General features: G+C 43.4%; 1 protein-coding gene across 1 annotated transcript in view; it reads left to right on the top strand.

The window, feature by feature from the left end:
* Positions 1-11479: 11479 nt before the first annotated feature.
* The window catches only part of PCTP (phosphatidylcholine transfer protein), a 96015-nt gene continuing 85257 nt past the window's right edge, over positions 11480-22237 (top strand). The window contains exon 1 of the mRNA XM_073684134.1: positions 11480-11686. Within this exon, the coding sequence (XP_073540235.1) occupies positions 11504-11686 (183 nt within the window). The 5' untranslated portion in view covers positions 11480-11503. The remainder of the gene's footprint in view (positions 11687-22237) is intronic.

Raw genomic sequence — 22237 nt, 5'->3', positions numbered from 1 at the left:
ATTAAAACAATTAATCCCCGGGGGATTACATGTACACGTCATTTTCTCGTTTCCAGTTGATGATGATGAGTTCATCAACAATCGGGAAAATATTTGCAATGACTCCTCTAGGAAATATATGGAATTACCTTACTTATCAAATTCAATCTCAAAACTATTGCTGGCATTGACAAAACATTGGACAAAACGTATTCTATAGTCAACACTGAATTTTCAGTGGAATAATTTCAATCTATGAACACACAAATGGACAAATCAAAAGATACATGGGTAAAAAATATACAGGAGACAGAAGAGACTAAATTTGGGAGAGATCAGAAGGATTTTGCTCTCAAAGGAGTTTATCGATGGAGGAAACAACTCACTCAGACATAAGTGAGAGAACAAATCTTCTCTGTATCTTCAAATTCATCTATGAGAGATCAAGCTGATGCCTCTTCACCGATATCTTTTGAAACCAACGGGACTCCCAAACGCAAATGTGAATTGCGGTTTCTGCCCAACAAACAAAGTTACGGTTATTCACCTGAAATAAAAAGAACAAATTTAAAGGTAATCAACTTAAGTTTACACAGTTTATTCACTTCGAATATATCTATTCCAAATAAGGGTCTCATCTTTTGCCCTATCGCCAGGTTTGATAAATTCACCGCAGTAAAAGATTTACATATTTTTGTGAGGTCGTTGATATTCAAACGCTATTTTCACATTGAAAACATTGTTAATCTATTTCCGACAGAGACAGAACAGTAGGCATTAGCAACATTGGAGGAACTCACACATGAACACAATACAGCAGACAAAGGTAAAATACCAGCATCAATTAGACTTAGATCTAAAAAAATTCCCCCACTTTCATTGACCCCTAATGTGGATTTGTTTGTCCAACTAGTCAGCTTCGAGATAAGAACTGTTATAAGAAATTAACTTTTAACCTTCTCTCTAAATTTCATTCAGAACTGACCAAATTACTACGGACAACCAGAGACAATGATATTAATACCAAGAATTTGTTTGCAGCATTGAAAGTCTACGAACCACCTCTCCCCGCCCTGCATTTATTACCGAAAATACAGAAAAACATTGAAACACCACCCGGGAGACCCATCATTTCTGGCTGGGGTAATTAACTGGATAGAATAGGTTTATTGATGCTGAATTGCAACCACTTGTAGCAACTGTCACATGCAAGTGGATCGTTTACATATTGATGAGAATATACTGCTAGTGACATGTGATGTTGAATCACTGTAAACTAATATCCGTCACATGGATGGTGTGAAAACGGTTATATTTTTTCTCCAGACAACAGATATCTCTCACATTATGACCAACTTCATTCTTCAATTATTACAATTTACTTAGTCATATAATTTCTTCATCTTCAAGGGGTCCTTCTACCTGCATCTCCAGGGAACAGTCATGGGAACAACCATGGCACCTAATTTTACCACAAAAAACTGGGAAAATTTATTGACCCGAGTATAAACCTAGGGTGGGAAATGCAACAGCTACTGGTAAATTTCCCCAATCCTGATATGCATTGCCCACTCATCCCCAATCCTGATATGCATGGCCACCTCTTCCCCAATCCTGGTATGCATGGCCCCCTCATCCCCCATCCCGATATGCATGGCCCCCTCATCCCTCATCCTGGTATGTATGGCCCCCTCTTCCACAATCCTGGTATGCATGGCCCCCTCACCCCCAAATCATAGTATGCATGGAATCCCTCATCCCCAATCCTGGTAGGGATGGCCCCCTCTTCCCCAATCCTGGTATGCATGGCCCCCTCATCCCCCAATCCTTGTATGCATGGCCTCCTCAACCCCAATCCTGGTATGCATGGCCCCCTCTTCCACCATCCTGGTATGCATGGCCCCCTCTTCCACCATCCTGGTATGCATGGCCCCCTCTTCCACAATCCTGGTATGCATGGCCCCCTCACCCCCAAATCATAGTATGCATGGAATCCCTCATCCCCAATCCTGGTAAGCATGGCCCCCTCTTCCCCAATCCTGGTATGCATGGCCACCTCGTCCCCCAATCCTTGTATGCATGGCCTCCTCATCCCCAATCTTGGAATGCATAGCCCCCTCATCACTAATCCTGGCATGCATGGACCCAAATCCTGGTATGCATGGACCCCTGTCCTGTTCTGCATGGACCCCTGTCCTGGTATGCATGGACCCTGGTCCAGGTATGCATAGCCCCCTCATCCCCAATCCTGGTATGCATGCCCCCCTCGTCACCAATCCTGGTATGCATGGCCCCCTCATCCCCAATCCTGGTATGCATGGACCCAAACCCTGGTATGCATGGACCCCCAATCCTGGTATGCATGGAGCCCTGTCCTGGTATGCATGGACCACTGTCCTGGTATGCATGGCCCCCTCATGCCTAATCCTGGTATGCATGGACCCCTGTCCTGGTATGCTTGGCTCCCTCATCCACAATCCTGGTATACATGGACACAAATCCTGGTATGCATGGACTGCAATCCTGGTATGCATGGACCCCAATCCTGGTATGCATGGACCCCAATCTTGGTATGCATAGACTTCTGTCCTGATATGCATGGACTTCTGTCCTGGTATGCATGGACCCCTCATCCCCAATCCCGGTATGCATAGACACCAATCCTGGTATCCATGGCCCCCCATCACCGCACACATGAAAAAAATAAACATTCATACTCACCTTCCTCCCCTCTAATCCAGCGCTGCGTTCTGTTCTGCCAGCAGCTGATCTACTAAAGAGAATGAATATTCACTCTTCTCCACGACCATGGGAGTGGGAAGGCGTGAATATTCATACTCTCTAATAGCGGGCACAGAGGTTTGCTGAGCCGCAGCAGGAAGCCGGTGGCTGCAGCTACAGTGTGCGCTATTAAAGAAAATTAATATTCATTCCTCTCCACTCCCATGGGCGTGGAGAAGAGTGAATATTCGTTTTCCTTACCAGCGGGCACACGTGCTAGCTGAAGCAGCTGGCTACTGTCTGTGCACTGCTCCTCCGACGCCACAACCCACCTCCCCACCTTCCACAGCCGGTATATATATATATATATACAGTAAGTATATACTCGAGTATAAGCTGAGGAGGGCTTTTTCAGCATAAAAAATGTGCTGAAAAAGTCGGCTTATACACAAGTATATACGGTATATATTTTTGATCTGGCAGGACTCCATTGAGGCGCTGCATGCTTTTACAGTATGTCATTACTGAATCAAAATGACTACAATATTCAATATTCACCTCTCATATCAATGTTCATTGATTTTTAAGACGTCACGGTCAAGAGAGGTTCTGAAATTTTTTTACAAACATTTCTTTTACAGACAGATTTATTCGGTAAATCTACATTGTTGAATTCACTCTTACACACTTCATCCCACCCACCAGCTATGATCCAATCCATACCCATGAGTCAGTTTTTGCATCTCTGAAGCAATTGTTCAGATGATGGGGATTTTGAGCGTCAAGGGCAGGTTTTACGATAGAGGGTACAGTCGTCGATCAGTCAAATGAGCATAGAATAGGACCAAAATGAACTTCAGCTTTGAAATCAGCAGCCTGTTTTTTGTTAAATCATCATGATAAATTTTGGTTTCCTCAGTGCTTCTTGCTTTTGGGGTGGGACTTGTGGGCAGAACTCTTGGTAGGGTCTTCGGTTCAGAGGGCTCAGCCACGGCCCCTCCGCTGACTCTGTTGTATTCATTATCTTCGTAATTTAAATTTTGGTTAGCGCTGTCATAGCTGTGAATGGCGCTATCGCAGATTGAGCTGGTGGCGGTCTTCATGAAAATAGTGCCGGTGCATGTGCAGATCGATTTCCGGCGGTTTTCAGGAAAATGGCGTCGGAAGCGGCGCACGCACAGAATGAGATCTTGGCTCAATGACGAGCCATGATCTCATTCTGGGCATGCGCCAACTCGGGCATCATTTTCCTGAACACCGCCGGAGATCGATCTGCGTATGCGCAGGCACTACTTTCATGAAGACTGCCACCAGCTGAATCTGCGAGACCGTCACTCACAGCTAGGCTGGCGCGAACCAAAAATTTAAATTCCGAAGATAATGAATACAACAGAGGTAGCGGAAGGGCCGTGGCTCAGCCCTCTGAACCGAAGACCCTACCCACAGTCCCGCCCCGAAGTATGAAGCACTGAGGAAACCGAAATTTATCATGATGATTTAACGAAAACCAGGTTGCTGATTTTTACACTAAAGGTGTGTATTTAATCAGTATGACAGTGCCATTCTGCCCATACCTTTAGTTTAACATGGCTGTTCCTGATGACAGGTTCCCTTTAACCCCTTTACAACCCAAGGTGGTTTGCACGTTAATGACCAGGCCAATTTTTACAATTCTGACCACTGTCACTTTATGAGGTAATTACTCTGGAACGCTTCAACGGATCCACCTGAATCTGAGATTGTTTTTTCGTGACATATTGTACTTCATGATTGTGGTAAAATTTCTTCGATATCACTTGCGTTAATTTGGGAAAAAAACGGAAATTTGGCGAAAATTTTGAAAATTTTGCAATTTTCAAAATTTTAATTTTATGCCCTTAAATCAGAGAGATATTTCACACAAAATAGTTAATGAATAACATTTCCCACTTATGTACTTTACATCAGCACAATTTTGGAACCAAAATTTTTTTTATTGGGGTTAAAAGTTGACCAGCGATTTCTCATTTTTCCAACAAAATTTACAAAACCATTTTTTTAGGGACCACATCATATTTGAAGTCACTTTGAGGGGTGTTTTTGACAGAAAATACCCAAAAGTGACACCATTTTAAAAACTGCACCCCTCAAGGTGCTCAAAACCACATTCAAGAATTTATTAACCCTTCAAGTGCTGCACAGGAATTTTTGGAATGTGGAAGAAAAAAATTAACATTTAACTTTTTTCACAAAAATGTTACTTTAGACCCATTTTTTTTTATTTTTGCAGAGGTAACAGGAAAAAATGGACCCCAAAATTTGTTGCGCAATTTCCCCTGGGCACGCAGATACCCCATATGTGGGGGAAAACCACTGTTTGGGCGCATGGCAGGGTTCGGAAGGGAAGGAGCGCCATTTGACTTTTTGATTGTAAAATTTGCTTGAATAATTAGCGGACGCCATGTTGCATTTGGTGAGTCCCTGATGTGCCTAAACAGTAGAAACTCCCCACAAGTGACACCATTTTGGAAACTAGACCCCTCAGGGAGCTTATCTAGATGTGTGGTGAGCACCTTGAACCCCCAGGTGCTTCACAGAAGTTTATAACATTGAGCCGTAAAAATAAAATTTTCACATTTTTCCCACAAAAAGGTTTTTCAGCCCCCACTTTTGCATTTTCATAAGGGTAACAGGAGAAATTGCACCATGTAGTTTGTTGTACAATTTCTCCTGAGTAAGCAGATACCCCACATGTGGGGGAAAACCATTGTTTTGGCGCATGGCAGGGTTCGGAAAGGAAGGAGCACCATTTGACTTCTTGATTGTAAAGTTTGCTTGAACAATTAGCGGACGCCATGTTGCATTTGGGGAGCCCCTGATGTGCCTAAACAGTGGAAACCCCCCACAAGTGATACCATTTTGGAAACTAGACCCCTCAGGGAACTTATCTAGATGTGTGGTGAGCACCTTGAACCCCCAGGTGCTTCACAGAAGTTTATAACATTGAGCCATAAAAATAAAATTTTCACATTTTTCCCACAAAAATGTTTTTCAGCCCCCACTTTTGCATTTTTCTAAGGGTAACAGGAGAAATTGCTCAATGCAGTTTGTTGTGCAATTTCTCCTGGGTAAACAGATACCCCATATGTGGGGGAAAACCACTGTGTGGGCGCATGGCAGTGTTCGGAATGGAAGGAGCGCCATTTGACTTTTTGCTTGAATAATTAGCGGATGTGCCCCTGATGTGCCTAAACAGTTTAAACCCCCCACAAGTGACACTATTTTGGAAAATAGACCCCTCAGAAAACTTATCTAGATGTTTGCTGAGCACCTTGAACCCCCAAGTCCTTTACAGAAATTTATAACATGGAGCCGTGAAAATAAAAAAATCTAACTTTTTCCACAAAAATGATGTTTTAGCCCCATTTTTTTTATTTTCACAAGGGTAAGAGGAGAAAATGGACCCCAAAAACTTTTGTGCAATTTCTCCTGAGTACGCCAATACCCCATATGTGGGGAAAATACAGTGTTTGGGCGCACGGCAGAGTTCAGAAGGGAAGGAGCACTGTGTGACTTTTTGAACGCAAAATAGGCTGGAATCGAGAGCGGACGCCATGTCGCGTTTGGAGAGCCCCTGATGTGCCTAAATAGTGGAAACCCCCCACAAGTGTCCCCATTTTGGAAACTACACCCCTCAAGGATTTTATCAAGGGGTATAGTGAACATTTTGAACCCAGAGGTACGACACAGAATTTGATAACATTATGTCATCATATTGAATAAGTTATCATTAGTCTTGAGCGCAAGTGCTCGCTACTTGAGTTTGCATCGGGTACTCAGGTATGCACCATGTATCGTGGGTGCTCAAGTGACATGCTCGAGTGCCCGCCCGCATGTTTCACGGTTATTAGACACCCAAAAAAAAACATGCAGGGATCACTCATGCATGGCAGGCAATCCCGAGAGGTTTTTTTGGCCGCGAAGCATATGGGGCGGAGTCTCGAGCATGTCACTCGAGCACCCACGATACTCAATGCATACCCAAGCACCCGATGCAAACTCAAATAACGAGCACTTGCGATCAACACTAGTTGCCATATCGTCATTTTTTTATTTTTTTTTTACTTTTGAAAAAAAAAACAACCCTAACCCTAGCACAACCCTAACCCCAACCCCAGCCCTAGCGTTTATTTTTTACGCCGTTCCTAGTGCGGTATAAGTGATTAGCTGACTTTATTCTTCGGGTCGGTGCGACTACAGAGATACCAAAATCATATCGGGTTTTTATGATTGACAGCTGTCAGACACTGTAAGATGCATTTTTTTGTAAAATCTAGTTTTTGCATCGCCATATTTTGAGAGCTATAATTTTTCCATATTTTGGCCGACAGAGTCTTGTGATGGCTTGTTTTTTGTGGGATGAGTTGACGTTTTTATTGGTGCCATTTTCAGGCACGTGACATTTTTGAAGCGCTTTCTATTCCGATTTTTGGGAGGCAGAATAAACAAAAACCAACAATTCAGGAATTGTGTTTTTTTAAATTTTTTTATTCTGCTCCGCGTGTGGTAAAATTGATAAGGTAGCTTTATTCTTTGGGTCAGTACGTTTACAGCGGTACCACATTTATATCGTTTTTCTATGTTTTGGCGCTTTTACACAATAAAAGCTATTTTATAGAAAAAAAATTTTTGCATCGCCTTATTCTGAGAGCCGTAACTCTTTGATTTTTCGGATAATGGAGCTATATGGCAGGTTGTTTTTTGCGGGACAAGATGACGTTTTCAGCGGTACCATTTTTATTTATATTCGTCTTTTTGATCGCGTGTTATTCCATTTTTTGTTTGGCAGTATGATGATAAAGCATTGTTTTTTGCTTCGTTTTTTTTTTTTTTTTTACCGTGTTCACTGAAGGGGTTAACTAGTGGGACAATTTTATAGGTCAGGTCGTTCCGGACACGGCGATACCAAATATGTGAACTTTTTTTTTTCATAATAATATTTATTGATGGGTACATTATATTTTTATTTTTGGTGGATTTTTTTTTTCTTTTATATTTTTACAATTTTTTTTTTTCACTATGACAGTTTTTTTATTTTTATACTTTGTCCCACTATGGGACTTTCACTTTTTTTATTCTGATCGCTTGCATAGCATATGGATGGAGCACCATCCCTGTGCTATGCAGGCAGTCAGCGCTGCATAGTGATAAGATAGTTTGGTCATGCACTGCGCATGGCCAAAAAATCTTCCTGCTGTCTGGTGACCCGGATGTTGTCATGACGACATCGGGTCGTCATGGCAATATCCGGGAAGCAACGGCAGACAGCGCTGGAGGCCAGAAGAGGAGGTGAGTATTGCGATCACCTCCCCTTAGCCACCGCAATGCTGCGATCGACTTCGATCGCAGCATTGCGGGGGTAAAAGTGCCGGGAGCGGTGCGGGACTGCTCCCTGCACATAGTATCGGGTGTCAGCTGTGACAATCAGCCAACACCAGGCAGCGATCACGCCCGCACAGTCTGTGTGCGCGCGCGATCACCATGAGGTATTAATACGGGTCAGGCTCTTAAAGCCCGGGGCACTGACGCGTATTAGTACCTCTTGGGCTTTAAAGGGGTTAAGGATAACTAAGTGAAAAGTCACTATCAAAATGAGCCCACCACGTTTTTGGATACTATAAGACCACCATGGGGTCTGCACTCCTTGCGGCAAATGTGTGGCTTGTCCAAATATTATTGCAAAAACTTTCTCTAAAACTCGGATGGTAATACGCTATTCAACATCACACATACAATTACATGCACCACTAAGGGTATGTGCCCACGTAGCGTTTTACAAGCGTTTATGCTGCGGAATTTACGCAGCGTAAACGCTTGTGAAACGCTTGGTAATCTGTCCCCCATGGTCCCCAATGAGAAGCCGCAATTTCAATGCCCATGCTGCGGATTTTTCCGCAGCATTTTTGATGCGCTCAAAAATCAGCAGCATGTCCATTAATTTTGCGTTTACACATGCGGAATTGCCTTGTCAATGCAATAAAAAACGCAAGGCAATTCCGCATGTCCCAAACGCATCATAAACGCTTTTAAAACACTTGTCAAATTACGCAAGCGTTTTTCCGGGGAAGGACATGCAGAAATGAAGCAGAAATTTTCTGCTTCATTTCTGCAACGTGGGCACATAGCCTTAAGCTTCGTTCTGAGGCTCCATAGACTTACATTGTGCAAGTCACTTCTGGGTCACGCATGGAGGATACAGTGAGCCGGCTAGTTACAATTGTGGTGACGTCACTCAGAAGAAGAGAAGAACAGCATGGAACACCAGTCAACACAGCAGTAGGTGAGTATCTTAATACACTAATACTACATTACATGCACATACACACTCATTTAATGAATTAAAATCGAAGTGGTAGTAGTGCTTCTTTAACTCCTGTAAAATATATGGATGAAGCATGTTGAAATGCAACAGCTAGATCCTTCTTTTCCCTGACATCTGCTATCAGTTGAACTACAGGACACCGGAATATACATTGGATGATAGGCCTGTTCTGCTGAAATGGTCAGATATCCCTGACATTAATCTAAAGGGTATGGGTACCTTAACATTACATGTGTACGGCATAATACTGAATTGTATAGATCAGTGCCTACACATTATACTGTTCAGCCAAGTAGCTTTGTACAAAGTACAAACCTTAAATCCTTCTGATGTAAGGCCAAGTTTTCCACATACCTTAGTACAGAACTTTTAGAACTGTTACACATGAAAGTTGAGTACAATTCCTTTTAGTGCAACTAAATATATAAATGTGAGCCTGTTTGAACTGTCTTGATCAGTGGCATACCGGCAATGGTGGCAGGCCACGCATCCGCTATGGGGCCCATGAGTCAGTGGGGCCCGGAGCCAGCGCCAGCACCGGGCCTTCCCACCTGTCATTGCACGTTCAACTGTATTGGCATCCTGGATGCCGATAAAGTTGAAAGCAATGATGGAGGAGGGAGCGTCAGCTGCAACTTACTCCTCCATCATTCTTCCTCAGCGTCTGACATCTCAGAGTAGTGGGCGTGATGACATCACCACATGGCACCCACTGAGCTGAGGTATGCAGTGCATCAGATTGCTTGCTGCAGAGACTGGAGATGCGGGGGAAAGAGGAGAGGCGAGTATTTTTATTTTGGTGGCCATAATACTGTATGGAGGACTACGGGGAGTGCAGTATACTGTATGGAGAACTATGGGGACTGCAGTATACTATATGGAGCATTATGGGGAGTGCAGTATACTGTATGGAGGACTATAGGGTGAATTACACTGTATTGAGAACTATGGGGAGTGCAGTATACTGCATGGAGGACTATGGGGAGTGCAGTATACTGTATGGAGAACTATGGGGACTACAGTATACTATATGGAGCACTATGAGGAGTGTAGTATACTGTATGGAGGACTATGGGGTGTGCAGTATACTATATGGAACACTATGGGGAGTGCAGTATACTGTATGGAGGACTATGGGGAGTGCAGTATACAGTATAGAGGGCTATGTGGGGGACTATATAATATTTGAAGGGCTATGTGGGGGCCATTATAATATTTGGAGGACTATGTGTTGGTGATTATACTGTATGCAAGCAGTTATACAGTGTGAAGGTTTGTGTGGGGTTCATCATATTGTGTTGAGGGCTGTGTGGGGACGTTTATACTGTTTTAAGGATTGGAGGAATAGTGCAGGCCATTATACAGTGTAGAGAGGTCTGGGCCAATATACTGCATTGAGGGCTGTGTGGGGGTCACAGTTGGGGGATCATATTGTCTTGGGGTCACCATACTTTGCCGGGGGAGTTAAGACGGGGTACAGTAAGGTCATCATACTGTGGTGTGGAGTAATTCACTGTGGGGGTATCATACAGTGTTTGGGGGGCACTTTTGTTGGCATCATACTTTATTGGTGCAATGAAAGGGAAAACTAGGGCTTCAGCAGGAGGAAAATAACTTTGTATTGGCTGCAGAGTTGTGAGATATGCTCTTCTGTGACCCTTCCAAATATTATTCTTTTTTTGGGGGGCCCAATTAGGACTTCTGCTAAGGGGCCTCATGAATTCTATGTCCGCCCCTGGTCTTGATGTATGATATATAGGGTGAATTTATCAAGTCTCGAGTTTCATATGACAGTGTTGACCCCGAAGTATTATTAATAGGTGCTCGCCTCCTATTAAATTTGGAGCATCTTTGGGCTCTCTGCGCTTCTGAGGACCCAATATCTGCCAGCTATGAGCTGTGTACACTTATGCTACAATTACTAATGTTCTAGCAAATTTGTCAAAAGGCACCAAAAAATGTCAAGGACGACACAAGACGTAGCAAGATTTTAATGGAAATACAATTTATGCCAAATTGTTCAACTTCTTCACATCCAGCAATCTGACCCAGAGGGGATAATAAAGTCCTCCCGCAGAGCAGGAAATGTATCAAAATTGTCTCAAAGGAAATGGTGAGAACAATCCCCAAAAGTCTTGCCCCAGTATTGATACAGCAAAGTGCATATTCACACTAGACAAAACCTTAAGTGCAACTTTTAAGAGAGCATTAGATAAGAGTAATAATAAAGAAGGGTTAATGATATTAAAGATCTAGTCATGAAGGGAAGCAGCACAGCTCCTCTCCCCTCACTCAACATCCGTGCACACACACTGACTGCACAGCACCGTGCGTGACAGGAGTCACCCAGCAGCGCAGCGAAACACGGAAGTGCTCCTCGGTCTCTGATTGGCCACCGTGAAGTTGGCCAGCTGCGTGATTGGCTGCGGCGCGGTTCGAACCATGACGTCATCTCTACACTGTCAATTCCATGTTTGTGTGCCGGTGTCCGGAATAATGGAAATCGAGTTCACCGAAGAACAGTTTCAGGAGGCCTGGAAGGAGCTGGACGAGCGGGCACTGCCTGCGGGGTGGGAGCTGTTCACAGAGAGCATGGGCATTCAGATCTACCGGCTCTACGACCAGGTATTGGCATGCTGGAATGGTAACGTGCCCTGAGGCTTCCTTTACAGCTCCCTGTCATTCATGGTCATCTATGAAATACATCTGAAAATAAAGATGAAATGTGCAGAGCCATAGGTGAGATTATAAGATCCATGATCATAGAAAGATTACTGATCAGCTACTAAAAGGTGTGCAATGTGCTATATATATATATATATATATATATATATATATATATACACATATAATCCATGAGCATAAGCGGAGATGATTACTGTACAGATACTAAAAAGTGTGTAATTTATCATAAATTATATATATGAAGTCCATGATCATAAGCAGAGATGATTACTGTACTGATACTAAAAAGTGTGCTGTATATATCTGTGATAAATTGCACACTTTTTAGAATCTGTACAGTAATCATCTCCGCTTATGTGATCATGAACTTCATATATATATATACAGTTATATGAAAAAGTTTGGGCACCCCTATTAATCTTAAGCTTAATGTTTTATAAAAATTGGTGTTTTTGCAACAGCTATTTCACTTTGATATATGCAATAACTGTTGGACACAGTAATGTTTCTGCCTTGAAATGAGGTTTATTGTACTAACAGAAAATGTGCAATCTGCATTCAAACTAAATTTGACAGGTGCATAAGTATGGGCACCTCACCAGAAAAGTGACATTAATATTTAGTAGATCCTCCTTTTGCAAAAATAACAGCCTCTAGTTGCTTCCTGTAGCTTTTAATGATTTCCTGGATCCTGGATGAAGGTATTTTTGACCATTCCTCTTTACAAAACAATTCCAGTTCAGTATTCAGATTTGGAGTGGTGTTTTGGATCATTGTCTTGCTGAAAGATCCATCCCCTGCGTAACTTCAACTTTATCACTGATTCTTCAACATTATTGTCAAGAATCTGCTGATACTGAGTGGAATCCATGCGTCCCCAACTTTAACAAGATTCCCGGTGCCGGCATTGGCCACACAGCCCCAAAGCATGATGGAACCTCCACCAAATTTTACTGTGGGTAGCAAGTGTTTTTCTTGGAATGCTGTGTTTTTTTGCCGCCATGCATAACGCCTTTTTGTATGACCAAACAACTCAATCTTGGTTTCATCAGTCCACAGGACCTTCTTCCAAAAAGAAATTGGCTTCTCCAAATGTGCTTTTGCATACCTCAGCCGACTCTGTTTGTGGCGTGCTTGCAGAAACGGCTTCTTTCGCATCACTCTCCCATACAGCTTCTCCTTGTGCAAAGTGCGTTGTATAGTTGACCGATGCACAGTAACACCATCTGCAGCAAGTTGATGCTGCAGCTCTCTGGAGGTGGTCTGAGGATTGTCCTTGACTGATCTCACCATTCTTCTTCTCTGCCTTTCTGATGTTTTTCTTGGCCTGCCACTTCTGGCCTTAACAAGAACTGTCCCTGTGTTCTTCCATTTCCTTACTATGTTCCTCACAGTGGAAACTGACAGGTTAAATCTCTGAGACAGCTTTTTGTATCCTTCCCCTGAACAACTATGTTGAATAATCTTTGTTTTCAGATCATTTGACAGTTGTTTTGAGGAGCCCATGATGCCACTCTTCAGAGGAGATTCAAACAGGAGAACAACTTGCAAGTGGCCACTTTAAGTAGCTTTTCTCATGATTGCATACACCTGGCTATGAAGTTCAAAGCTCAATGAGGTTACAAAACCAAAAAAAGGGCTTTAGTACTTAGTAAAAAGTAGGTAGGAGTATTTAAAACAAGAAAATGATAAGGGTGCCCATACTTATGCACCTGTCAAATTTTGTTTGAATGCAGATTGCACATTTTCTGTTAGTACAATAAACCTCATTTCAAGGCAGAAACATTACTGTGTCCAACAGTTATTACATATATCAAACTTAAATAGCTGTTGCAAAAACACCAATTTTTCTAAAACATTAAGCTTAAGATTAATAGGGGTGCCCAAACTTTTTCATATAACTGTATATATATATATATATATATATATATATATATATATATACATACATGGAGATTCAAGTGTAAGTCCGTGGTCCCACTAGCATATCACATCGAATGCGGTATGCTAATGACACTCGGCTCCAGCTCTGCTACTAGTGGGAGCTGAGTGTCAGTGCTCTGTGCTCTTATCTCTCACACAGCTGCGGAGGAGACAGAGAAATTAATTCCTCCATCTCCTCTGTTGCCAGCGTCCGTGGGAATTGCACTGCACTCAGGTGATATCCGAGTGCTGTGCGATGTTTCACACTCACCCATAGACTTATATAGGTGCGTGCAATCTGATTTGCAGATGCAATCGCTGCATGCTGAGATTGTTTTCACATGAGAAAAAAAATGTGAGCTGCCCCACAAGGTAATATTTAGGCGAGTGCAATTCGATTTTTTTATTCGATTGCTCTCGTCTGATTGCATCGCAAGCGAGCCCTAATGGCGATTACAGAACTGACAGAAGCAATGCTCAGGGTCAGGGTCACACTGGAGTCATGGTTCAACCCCTTCAGGTTTACGTTCTCATTGGTGGACCAATCATTGGTGTTTGTTGCATTATTCTGAGGCTGTGTTCATTAGGAATTCCGTCTTTCTGTTCCGTTAACAAAAACCAAAAAAACAAATAGCAGAATAGAAGCTGGGAACCATAACTGGTTCCATCGGATCCTGTCAGGCTATGTTCGCACGTTCAGGATTTGAAGCAGAAATTTCTGCAGCATTTCTGCATCTCTTTGGCAGGAAAAACGCTGCCGAAAAAAAACGCGCTTTTTCCCGATTTTTTTATGCCTTTTTTATGGGATTTTTAATGTGTTTTTTGATGCGTTTTTGTACTGAAATGCATGCTGTTGGGAGCTAAATAAAGTTATTTGAAAAAGAAATGTGGGACATTGCTTTAACCCTTGGATTACCGTCTGAACTGGGGTGAGTATATTGGTTAATTTAAGAAAGTGTCTGTTGTATTTCAAATAAAATGTTTACTCTGTGTCTGTGTGTTTATTTATCTCTTTAGTTTAATTAGGTTTGGTAATGAAAGGGTCTGATTGACACCTTGTCATCACCAAACAAAAGAGCTAGGTGTCAGCTAATCCCATATACCCAATCTCATTAGCATCCCCATCCATGTCATTTCTGGGGCAGCTGTGGGCTACTATTTTTAGCCTAGGAAGGTGCCATTAGGCAAACATGGTTCCTGGCTATTATTAACAGCTCACAGCTGTTTCGTTACCCGCTATGTTCCCCCGATCAGCAACAAGCAGTGCTATGGACACAGCGTATTCTTGCTGCGTCCAAAACGTGGTGTTCTAATTTTGCACTTTTGTTGTCAGTACATGTGAATCCACCGCATATAATGACACTTCAATCGTCCAAAATCTGCAGCGGTGACTGGCGTCTCCTCTACAGAAATTGACATGCTGTGGGTGAGTATGGGTACGTGGCGACGATCAGGAGCTGCTGGGGGTTTGAAGCTGTGTGTTTATACGGTGTCAAACCCACAGCGTCCAGATGTTACAACATAGTGGATGAGATTTCTAGAAATCCCATCTCCACTATGCGTGCATCTGAGGCTGCGGATCACCCGTGGACACTGACATGAGGTGCGTCTTTCAGGACTGCAGTATGTCAATTTCTCTTGCAGAGTCGCTAGTCTCCGGAACATAAATTTGACCACTAGAATGTGTAGAATGCGGTAAATCCGCACGGTTCAGTGAACACATGTGGATTTATCTGCATTCAATAGAATGCAATGTTTTGGACGCAGCAAAAATATGCGTCCAAAGCACTGCTAAGTCTGAATCGTGGGCACAGAGTCTAAAATGTAAAAAAAATATGGCGTGGGCTCCCGCGTCATTTTTATAACCAGCAGAGGGAAAGCCGACGCTGGGAGCTGATATTAGTAGCTGGGGAAGGAGCCATTGGCCAACAATGTTCCCTGGCTATTAATAACAGCTCACAGCTGTTTTCTTAGCTTTTACTGGCTAGATTACAGTGGGACACCAGAAAAAAAATTGATGTAGGGTCCCCCTATAAAATCTAACCAGAAAAGGCTAAACAGACAGCTGCGGACTGATATTAATAGCCAGGGAAGGGGCCATGGATCCTAGTCCCCTTCGCGGCTATTAGTATCACCCCTCAGCAGTCCCAGAAATGGCGCATCCATAAGATGCTCCAAATCTTGCTCTTAGCCTCAGCTCTTCCCACTGCCGTGTAGCGGTGGGGTAATGGGGTTGGAGTTCATGTCAGCCTTGTATTGGCGGCTGACATGAAGCGCAGGTTAGTAATGGAGGGCGTCAATAAGACACCCCCATTACTAACTGCCTAGTTAAGTTTTCAACGCTTTTTAAATAAAAGACATGGCCAGAAGAAAGCGTTTTATTGAATTAAAATTCCACACGGTTTTAATAATTTTTTTATTATACGCCCAGTCCCCGTAGCCCTCCATCTTCTGTAAAAAATTAAAAAACCATTGTATGTGCGTTTCTGTCAATGGGCGGGAAACGCTGCAGAAACGCAGCATACGATGGACATGCTGCGTATTTAAACGCAATGACAATCCTGAGCGGAAAATTCCATATCATGTGCAGAGCACATCAGGATTGTCATTGCATTAGCTGGCTGACAGATTACACAGCGTTTTTGATGCATTTCCGCACGGAAAAAAACCCTGCGAAAACGCATCAAAAATGCTACGTGTGCACTTAACCAAAGTGTCGTGTATTTTAACGGCTTGTTCACATTGCGATCGTGGCATACCCCTGTACAAGCATGTTTGAAAAATAAGAAAGAGCCGTAGATTGTAATGGTTAGACATAGCTTACGTTTGGCCATCTTTATAAAAGGTATAATTTTTTTTAGAAGTGGAGAGAGGTGTGGTACTATACTTTCTACTTTACTTATGTAGAAAAGTGGGGTTTTATTTTACTCCTTAAAAGAATGTGTATTTGTCACCTGGCTATTATGTGGGTATCCTGTGGATAACTGCTAGGCTATTTCTAATAGTGCAAAGATTTAATGGTGATTTCCAGAACTCTAATTATACAGTATTTTATGTATTCAGGTCTGGAGCAGACTGCTAATTTCTGTTATTATGAGAACATTGGCAATCAGTCATAGTAAAAAAGAGAGCATTTAATACTGGATGGGATATGTCAGGTATACATGCACTATGTCCTATAAATGCAGGATCCACCCACCTTCCTAAAAATGACAGTGCCCTCTCAAGATGGGATGACCCATTAAAGCACCACTACAGTGTTTTTTTTTATTGCACTGTTGGAGTGGCGCTTTAAATTTAATTCTCCTGCCCCCTGTCTGATACCTGCCGCTGCCTTCATCCATTTCCGGTGTCGCGCTGGTCCGTCTCCTGTGAAAAGTGACTTGCTCGCAGCCCCAGTGTTTTATGGAGCGCGCTGGAGGTCACTTTTCAATACAAGTCTTTGAGATCCTCGTTCTGGTCTTGTTCTGGCTCTCATAGACTTGCATTGAGAGCGTGTGACGTAGCCTCTGACTTCAGGCCAGTCAGAAGATGGCGCTGGGGGACTGGAGTGGTGCCGAAAAACGATGAAGACGCCGGAGGGTGAGTATATGACCGGGGCCGTGGGCTTATATTTAAAGCTCCACTCCAGCTCTGATAAACAAACGCTGGAGTGGTGCTTTATACTTTGTTTCAAAAACGTGTGACTGATGCTGTGTAATGTTGTTAAAGTGGTTGTCCAGGACTATGATATTGATCACATATCGGAGTGGTTACCTTTTTACAGCAGCTGTTAGAGAGGTTGTCCCATAAACAACATTTATCACTAATCCACAGGATAAATGTATGACTGCTGGGGGTCTGGGTGCTGAAACCCCCAATAATACTGGAAATGGAGGTTACAATATCGCCTGTGTGAATGAAGCATTAGCATGACCTCGTTTAAATGTTTGTTATCACTTCCAGGCCGCTGTCAACACCTGGCAAACCCGGTCAAGTACCAGGTCCTACTGTGCTCAGGGGCCCACTTGGCTGTGTACACTGCATATTTGGCTGGCTCAAGAGCTAAGGCTGCTTCATACATCTTGGGTGTTGGTTGTGTTGTACAGCTGGTACCCAAGCCTAACTGCTGCAATTAGAGCTAGCAGAAATCATAGTTAAAGCCCTTAAAAGCCACTTTCCTCATTTAATTTTAACTGCTGTGATCAGAGCTTACCCCAATAGCAGCACGGCAAGCCCTTAGGTTGGAATTAGGGTACCAATAGTTTTCTCATGGCAAGCGGGGACCTTTTTTCTAAAGGCCATGTTTGCGGCTGGGGATCATAGGAAAACTTGAACTTTATAATAAACTGCAATATTACAATCAGGGCTGTGGAGTTGAAGTGGTGGAGTCAGAGACAATGTCCATTTTGTTGGAGTCTGTATAAAATGGACTGACTCCGACTCCTAAAATATATAATAAATTGGGTACAGTAGTTCAATGCAGGATGTGCTGTAAATGTTTTCATAAGAATTTGGGAAAGTTATGAAATGTCCTATAAGTGTCTGTTCTGTTCCTGATCTAAGGATCTCGGCTTTTAGTTGAGATGAATCTGTGTTGCACTTTATGTACACGCTCAGTAGTGAGGCTGTGAGATGAATCTGTGCTGTACTTTATGTACATGCTCAGTAGTGAGGCATTGAGATGAATCTGTGCTGCACTTTATGTACACGCTCAGTAGTGAGGCAGTGAGATGAATCTGTGCTGCACTTTATGTACACGCTCAGTAGTGAGGCAGTGAGATGAATCTGTGCTGCACTTTATGTACACGCTCAGTAGTGAGGCAGTTTGATGAATCTGTGCTGCACTTTATGTACACGCTCAGTAGTGAGGCAGTGAGATGAATCTGTGCTGCACTTTATGTACACGCTCAGTAGTGAGGCAATGAGATGAATCTGTGCTGCACTTTATGTACATGCTCAGTAGTGAGGCAGTGAGATGAATCTGTGCTGCACTTTATGTACACGCTCAGTAGTGAGGCAGTGAGATGAATCTGTGCTGCACTTTATGTACATGCTCAGTAGTGAGGCAGTGAGATGAATCTGTGCTGCACTTTATGTACACGCTCAGTAGTGAGGCAGTGAGATGAATCTGTGCTGCACTTTATGTACACGCTCAGTAGTGAGGCAGTGAGATGAATCTGTGCTGCACTTTATGTACACGCTCAGTAGTGAGGCAGTTTGATGAATCTGTGCTGCACTTTATGTACACGCTCAGTAGTGAGGCAGTGAGATGAATCTGTGCTGCACTTTATGTACACGCTCAGTAGTGAGGCAATGAGATGAATCTGTGCTGCACTTTATGTACACACTCAGTAGTGAGGCAATGAGATGAATCTGTGCTGCACTTTATGTACATGCTCAGTAGTGAGGCATTGAGATGAATCTGTGCTGCACTTTATTTACACGCTCAGTGGTGAGGCAGTGAGATGAATCTGTGCTGCACTTTATGTACACCCTCAGTAGTGAGGCAGTGAGATGAATCTGTGCTGCACTTTATGTACAAGCTCAATAGTGAGGCATTGAGATGAATCTGTGCTGCACTTTATGTACACGCTCAGTAGTGAGGCATTGAGATGAATCTGTGCTGCACTTTATGTACACGCTCAGTAGTGAGGCATTGAGATGAATCTGTGCTGCACTTTATGTACACGCTCAGTAGTGAGGCAGTGAGATGAATCTGTGGTGCACTTTATGTACATGCTCAGTAGTGAGGCAGTGAGATGAATCTGTGCTGCACTTTATGTACATACTCAGTAGTGAGGCAGTGAGATGAATCTGTGCTACAGTTTATGCACACGCTCAGTAGTGAGTCAGTGAGATGAATCTGTGCTGTACTTTATGTACACGCTCAGTAGTGAGGCAGTGAGATGAATCTGTGCTGCACTTTATGTACACGCTCAGTAGTGAGGCAGTGAGGTGAATCTGTGCTGCACTTTATGTACACGCTCAGTAGTGAGGCAGTGAGATGAATCTGTGCTGCACTTTATGTACACGCTCAGAAGTGAGGCAGTGAGATGAATCTGTGCTGCACTTTATGTACACGCTCAGTAGTGAGATGAATCTATGCTGCACTTTATGTACACGCTCAGTAGTGAGGCAGTGAGATGAATCTGTGCTGCACTTTATGTACACGCTCAGTAGTGAGGCAGTGAGATGAATCTGTGCTGTACTTTATGTACACGCTCAGTAGTGAGGCAGTGAGATGAATCTGTGCTGCACTTTATGTACACGCTTAGTAGTGAGGCAGTGAGGTGAATCTGTGCTGCACTTTATGTACACGCTCAGTAGTTAGGCAGTGAGATGAATCTGTGCTGCACTTTATGTACACGCTCAGTAGTGAGGCCGTGAGATGAATCTGTGCTGCACTTTATGTACACGCTCAGTAGTGAGGCATTGAGTTGAATCTGTGCTGCACTTTATGTACACGCTCAGTAGTGAGGCAGTGAGATGAATCTGTGCTGCACTTTATGTACACGCTCAGTAGTGAGGCAGTGAGATGAATCTGTGCTGCACTTTATGTACATGCTCAGTAGTGAGGCAGTGAGATGAATCTGTGCTGCACTTTATGTACACGCTCAGTAGTGAGGCTGTGAGATGAATCTGTGCTGCACTTTATGTACACGCTCAGTAGTGAGGCAGTGAGATGAATCTGTGCTGCACTTTATGTACACGCTCAGTAGTGAGGCAGTGAGATGAATCTGTGCTGCACTTTATGTACACGCTCAGAAGTGAGGCAGTGAGATGAATCTGTGCTGCACTTTATGTACACGCTCAGTAGTGAGATGAATCTATGCTGCACTTTATGTACACGCTCAGTAGTGAGGCAGTGAGATGAATCTGTACTGCATTTTATGTACACGCTCAGTAGTGAGGCAGAGAGATGAATCTGTGCTGCACTTTATGTACACGCTCAGTAGTGAGGCTGTGAGATGAATCTGTGCTGCACTTTATGTACATACTCAGTAGTGAGGCAGTGAGATGAATCTGTGCTGCACTTTATGCACACGCTCAGTAGTGAGGCATTGAGATGAATCTGTGCTGCACTTTATGTACACGCTCAGTAGTGAGGCAGTGAGATGAATCTGTGCTGCACTTTATGCACACACTCAGTAGTGAGGCATTGAGATGAATCTGTGCTGCACTTTATGCACACGCTCAGTAGTGAGGCAGTGAGATGAATCTGCTGTACTTTATGTACACGCTCAGTAGTGAGGCAGTGAGATGAATCTGTGCTGCACTTTATGTACACGCTCAGTAGTGAGGCAGTGAGATGAATCTGTGCTGCACTTTATGTACACGCTCAGTAGTGAGGCAATGAGATGAATCTGTGCTGCACTTTATGTACACGCTCAGTAGTGAGGCATTGAGATGAATCTGTGCTGCACTTTATGTACACGCTCAGTAGTGAGTCAGTGAGATGAATCTGTGCTGCACTTTATGTACACGCTCAGTAGTGAGGCAGTGAGATGAATCTGTGCTGCACTTTATGTACATACTCAGTAGTGAGGCAGTGAGATGAATCTGTGCTGCACTTTATTTACACGCTCAGTAGTGAGGCAGTGAGATGAATCTGTGCTGCACTTTATGCACACGCTCAGTAGTGAGGCATTGAGATGAATCTGTGCTGCACTTTATGTACACGCTGAGTAGTGAGGCAGTGAGATGAATCTGTGCTGCACTTTATGTACACGCTCAGTAGTGAGGCAGTGAGATGAATCTGTGCTGCACTTTATGTACATGCTCAGTAGTGAGGCAGTGAGGTGAATCTGCGCTGCACTTTACGTACATGCTCAGTAGTAAGGCAGTGAGATGAATCTGTGCTGCACTTTATGTACACGCTCAGTAGTGAGGCAGTGAGATGAATCTGTGGTGCACTTTATGTACATGCTCAGTAGTGAGGCAGTGAGATGAATCTGTGCTGCACTTTATGTACATACTCAGTAGTGAGGCAGTGAGATGAATCTGTGCTGCACTTTATGCACACGCTCAGTAGTGAGGCAGTGAGATAAATCTGTGCTGCACTTTATGCACACTCTCAGTAGTGAGGCAGTGAGGTGAATCTGTGCTGCACTTTATGCACACGTTCAGTAGTGAGGCAGTGAGATGGATCTGAGCTGCACTTTATGCACACGCTCAGTAGTGAGGCAGTGAGATGAATCTGTGCTGCACTTTATGTACACGCTCAGTAGTGAGGCATTGAGATGAATCTGTGCTGCACTTAATGTACATGCTCAGTAGTGAGGCAGTGAGATGAATCTGTGCTGTACTTTATGTACACGCTCAGTAGTGAGGCAGTGAGATGAATCTGTGCTGCACTTTATGTACACGCTCAGTAGTGAGGCAGTGAGGTGAATCTGTGCTGCACTTTATGTACACGCTCAGCAGTGATGCAGTGAGATGAATCTGTGCTGCATTTTATGTACACGCTCAGAAGTGAGGCAGTGAGATGAATCTGTGCTGCACTTTATGTACACGCTCAGTATTAAGGCATTGAGATGAATCTGTGCTGCACTTTATGTACACACTCAGTAGTGAGGCAGTGAGATG

Source organism: Phyllobates terribilis, unplaced genomic scaffold (assembly GCF_046119375.1).
Source record: "Phyllobates terribilis strain yellow unplaced genomic scaffold, ASM4611937v1 Scaffold_5__5_contigs__length_657084704, whole genome shotgun sequence".
In the NCBI taxonomy this organism is placed as follows: Eukaryota; Metazoa; Chordata; class Amphibia; order Anura; family Dendrobatidae; genus Phyllobates; species Phyllobates terribilis.
This window is presented reverse-complemented; position numbering and strand designations above follow the sequence as displayed.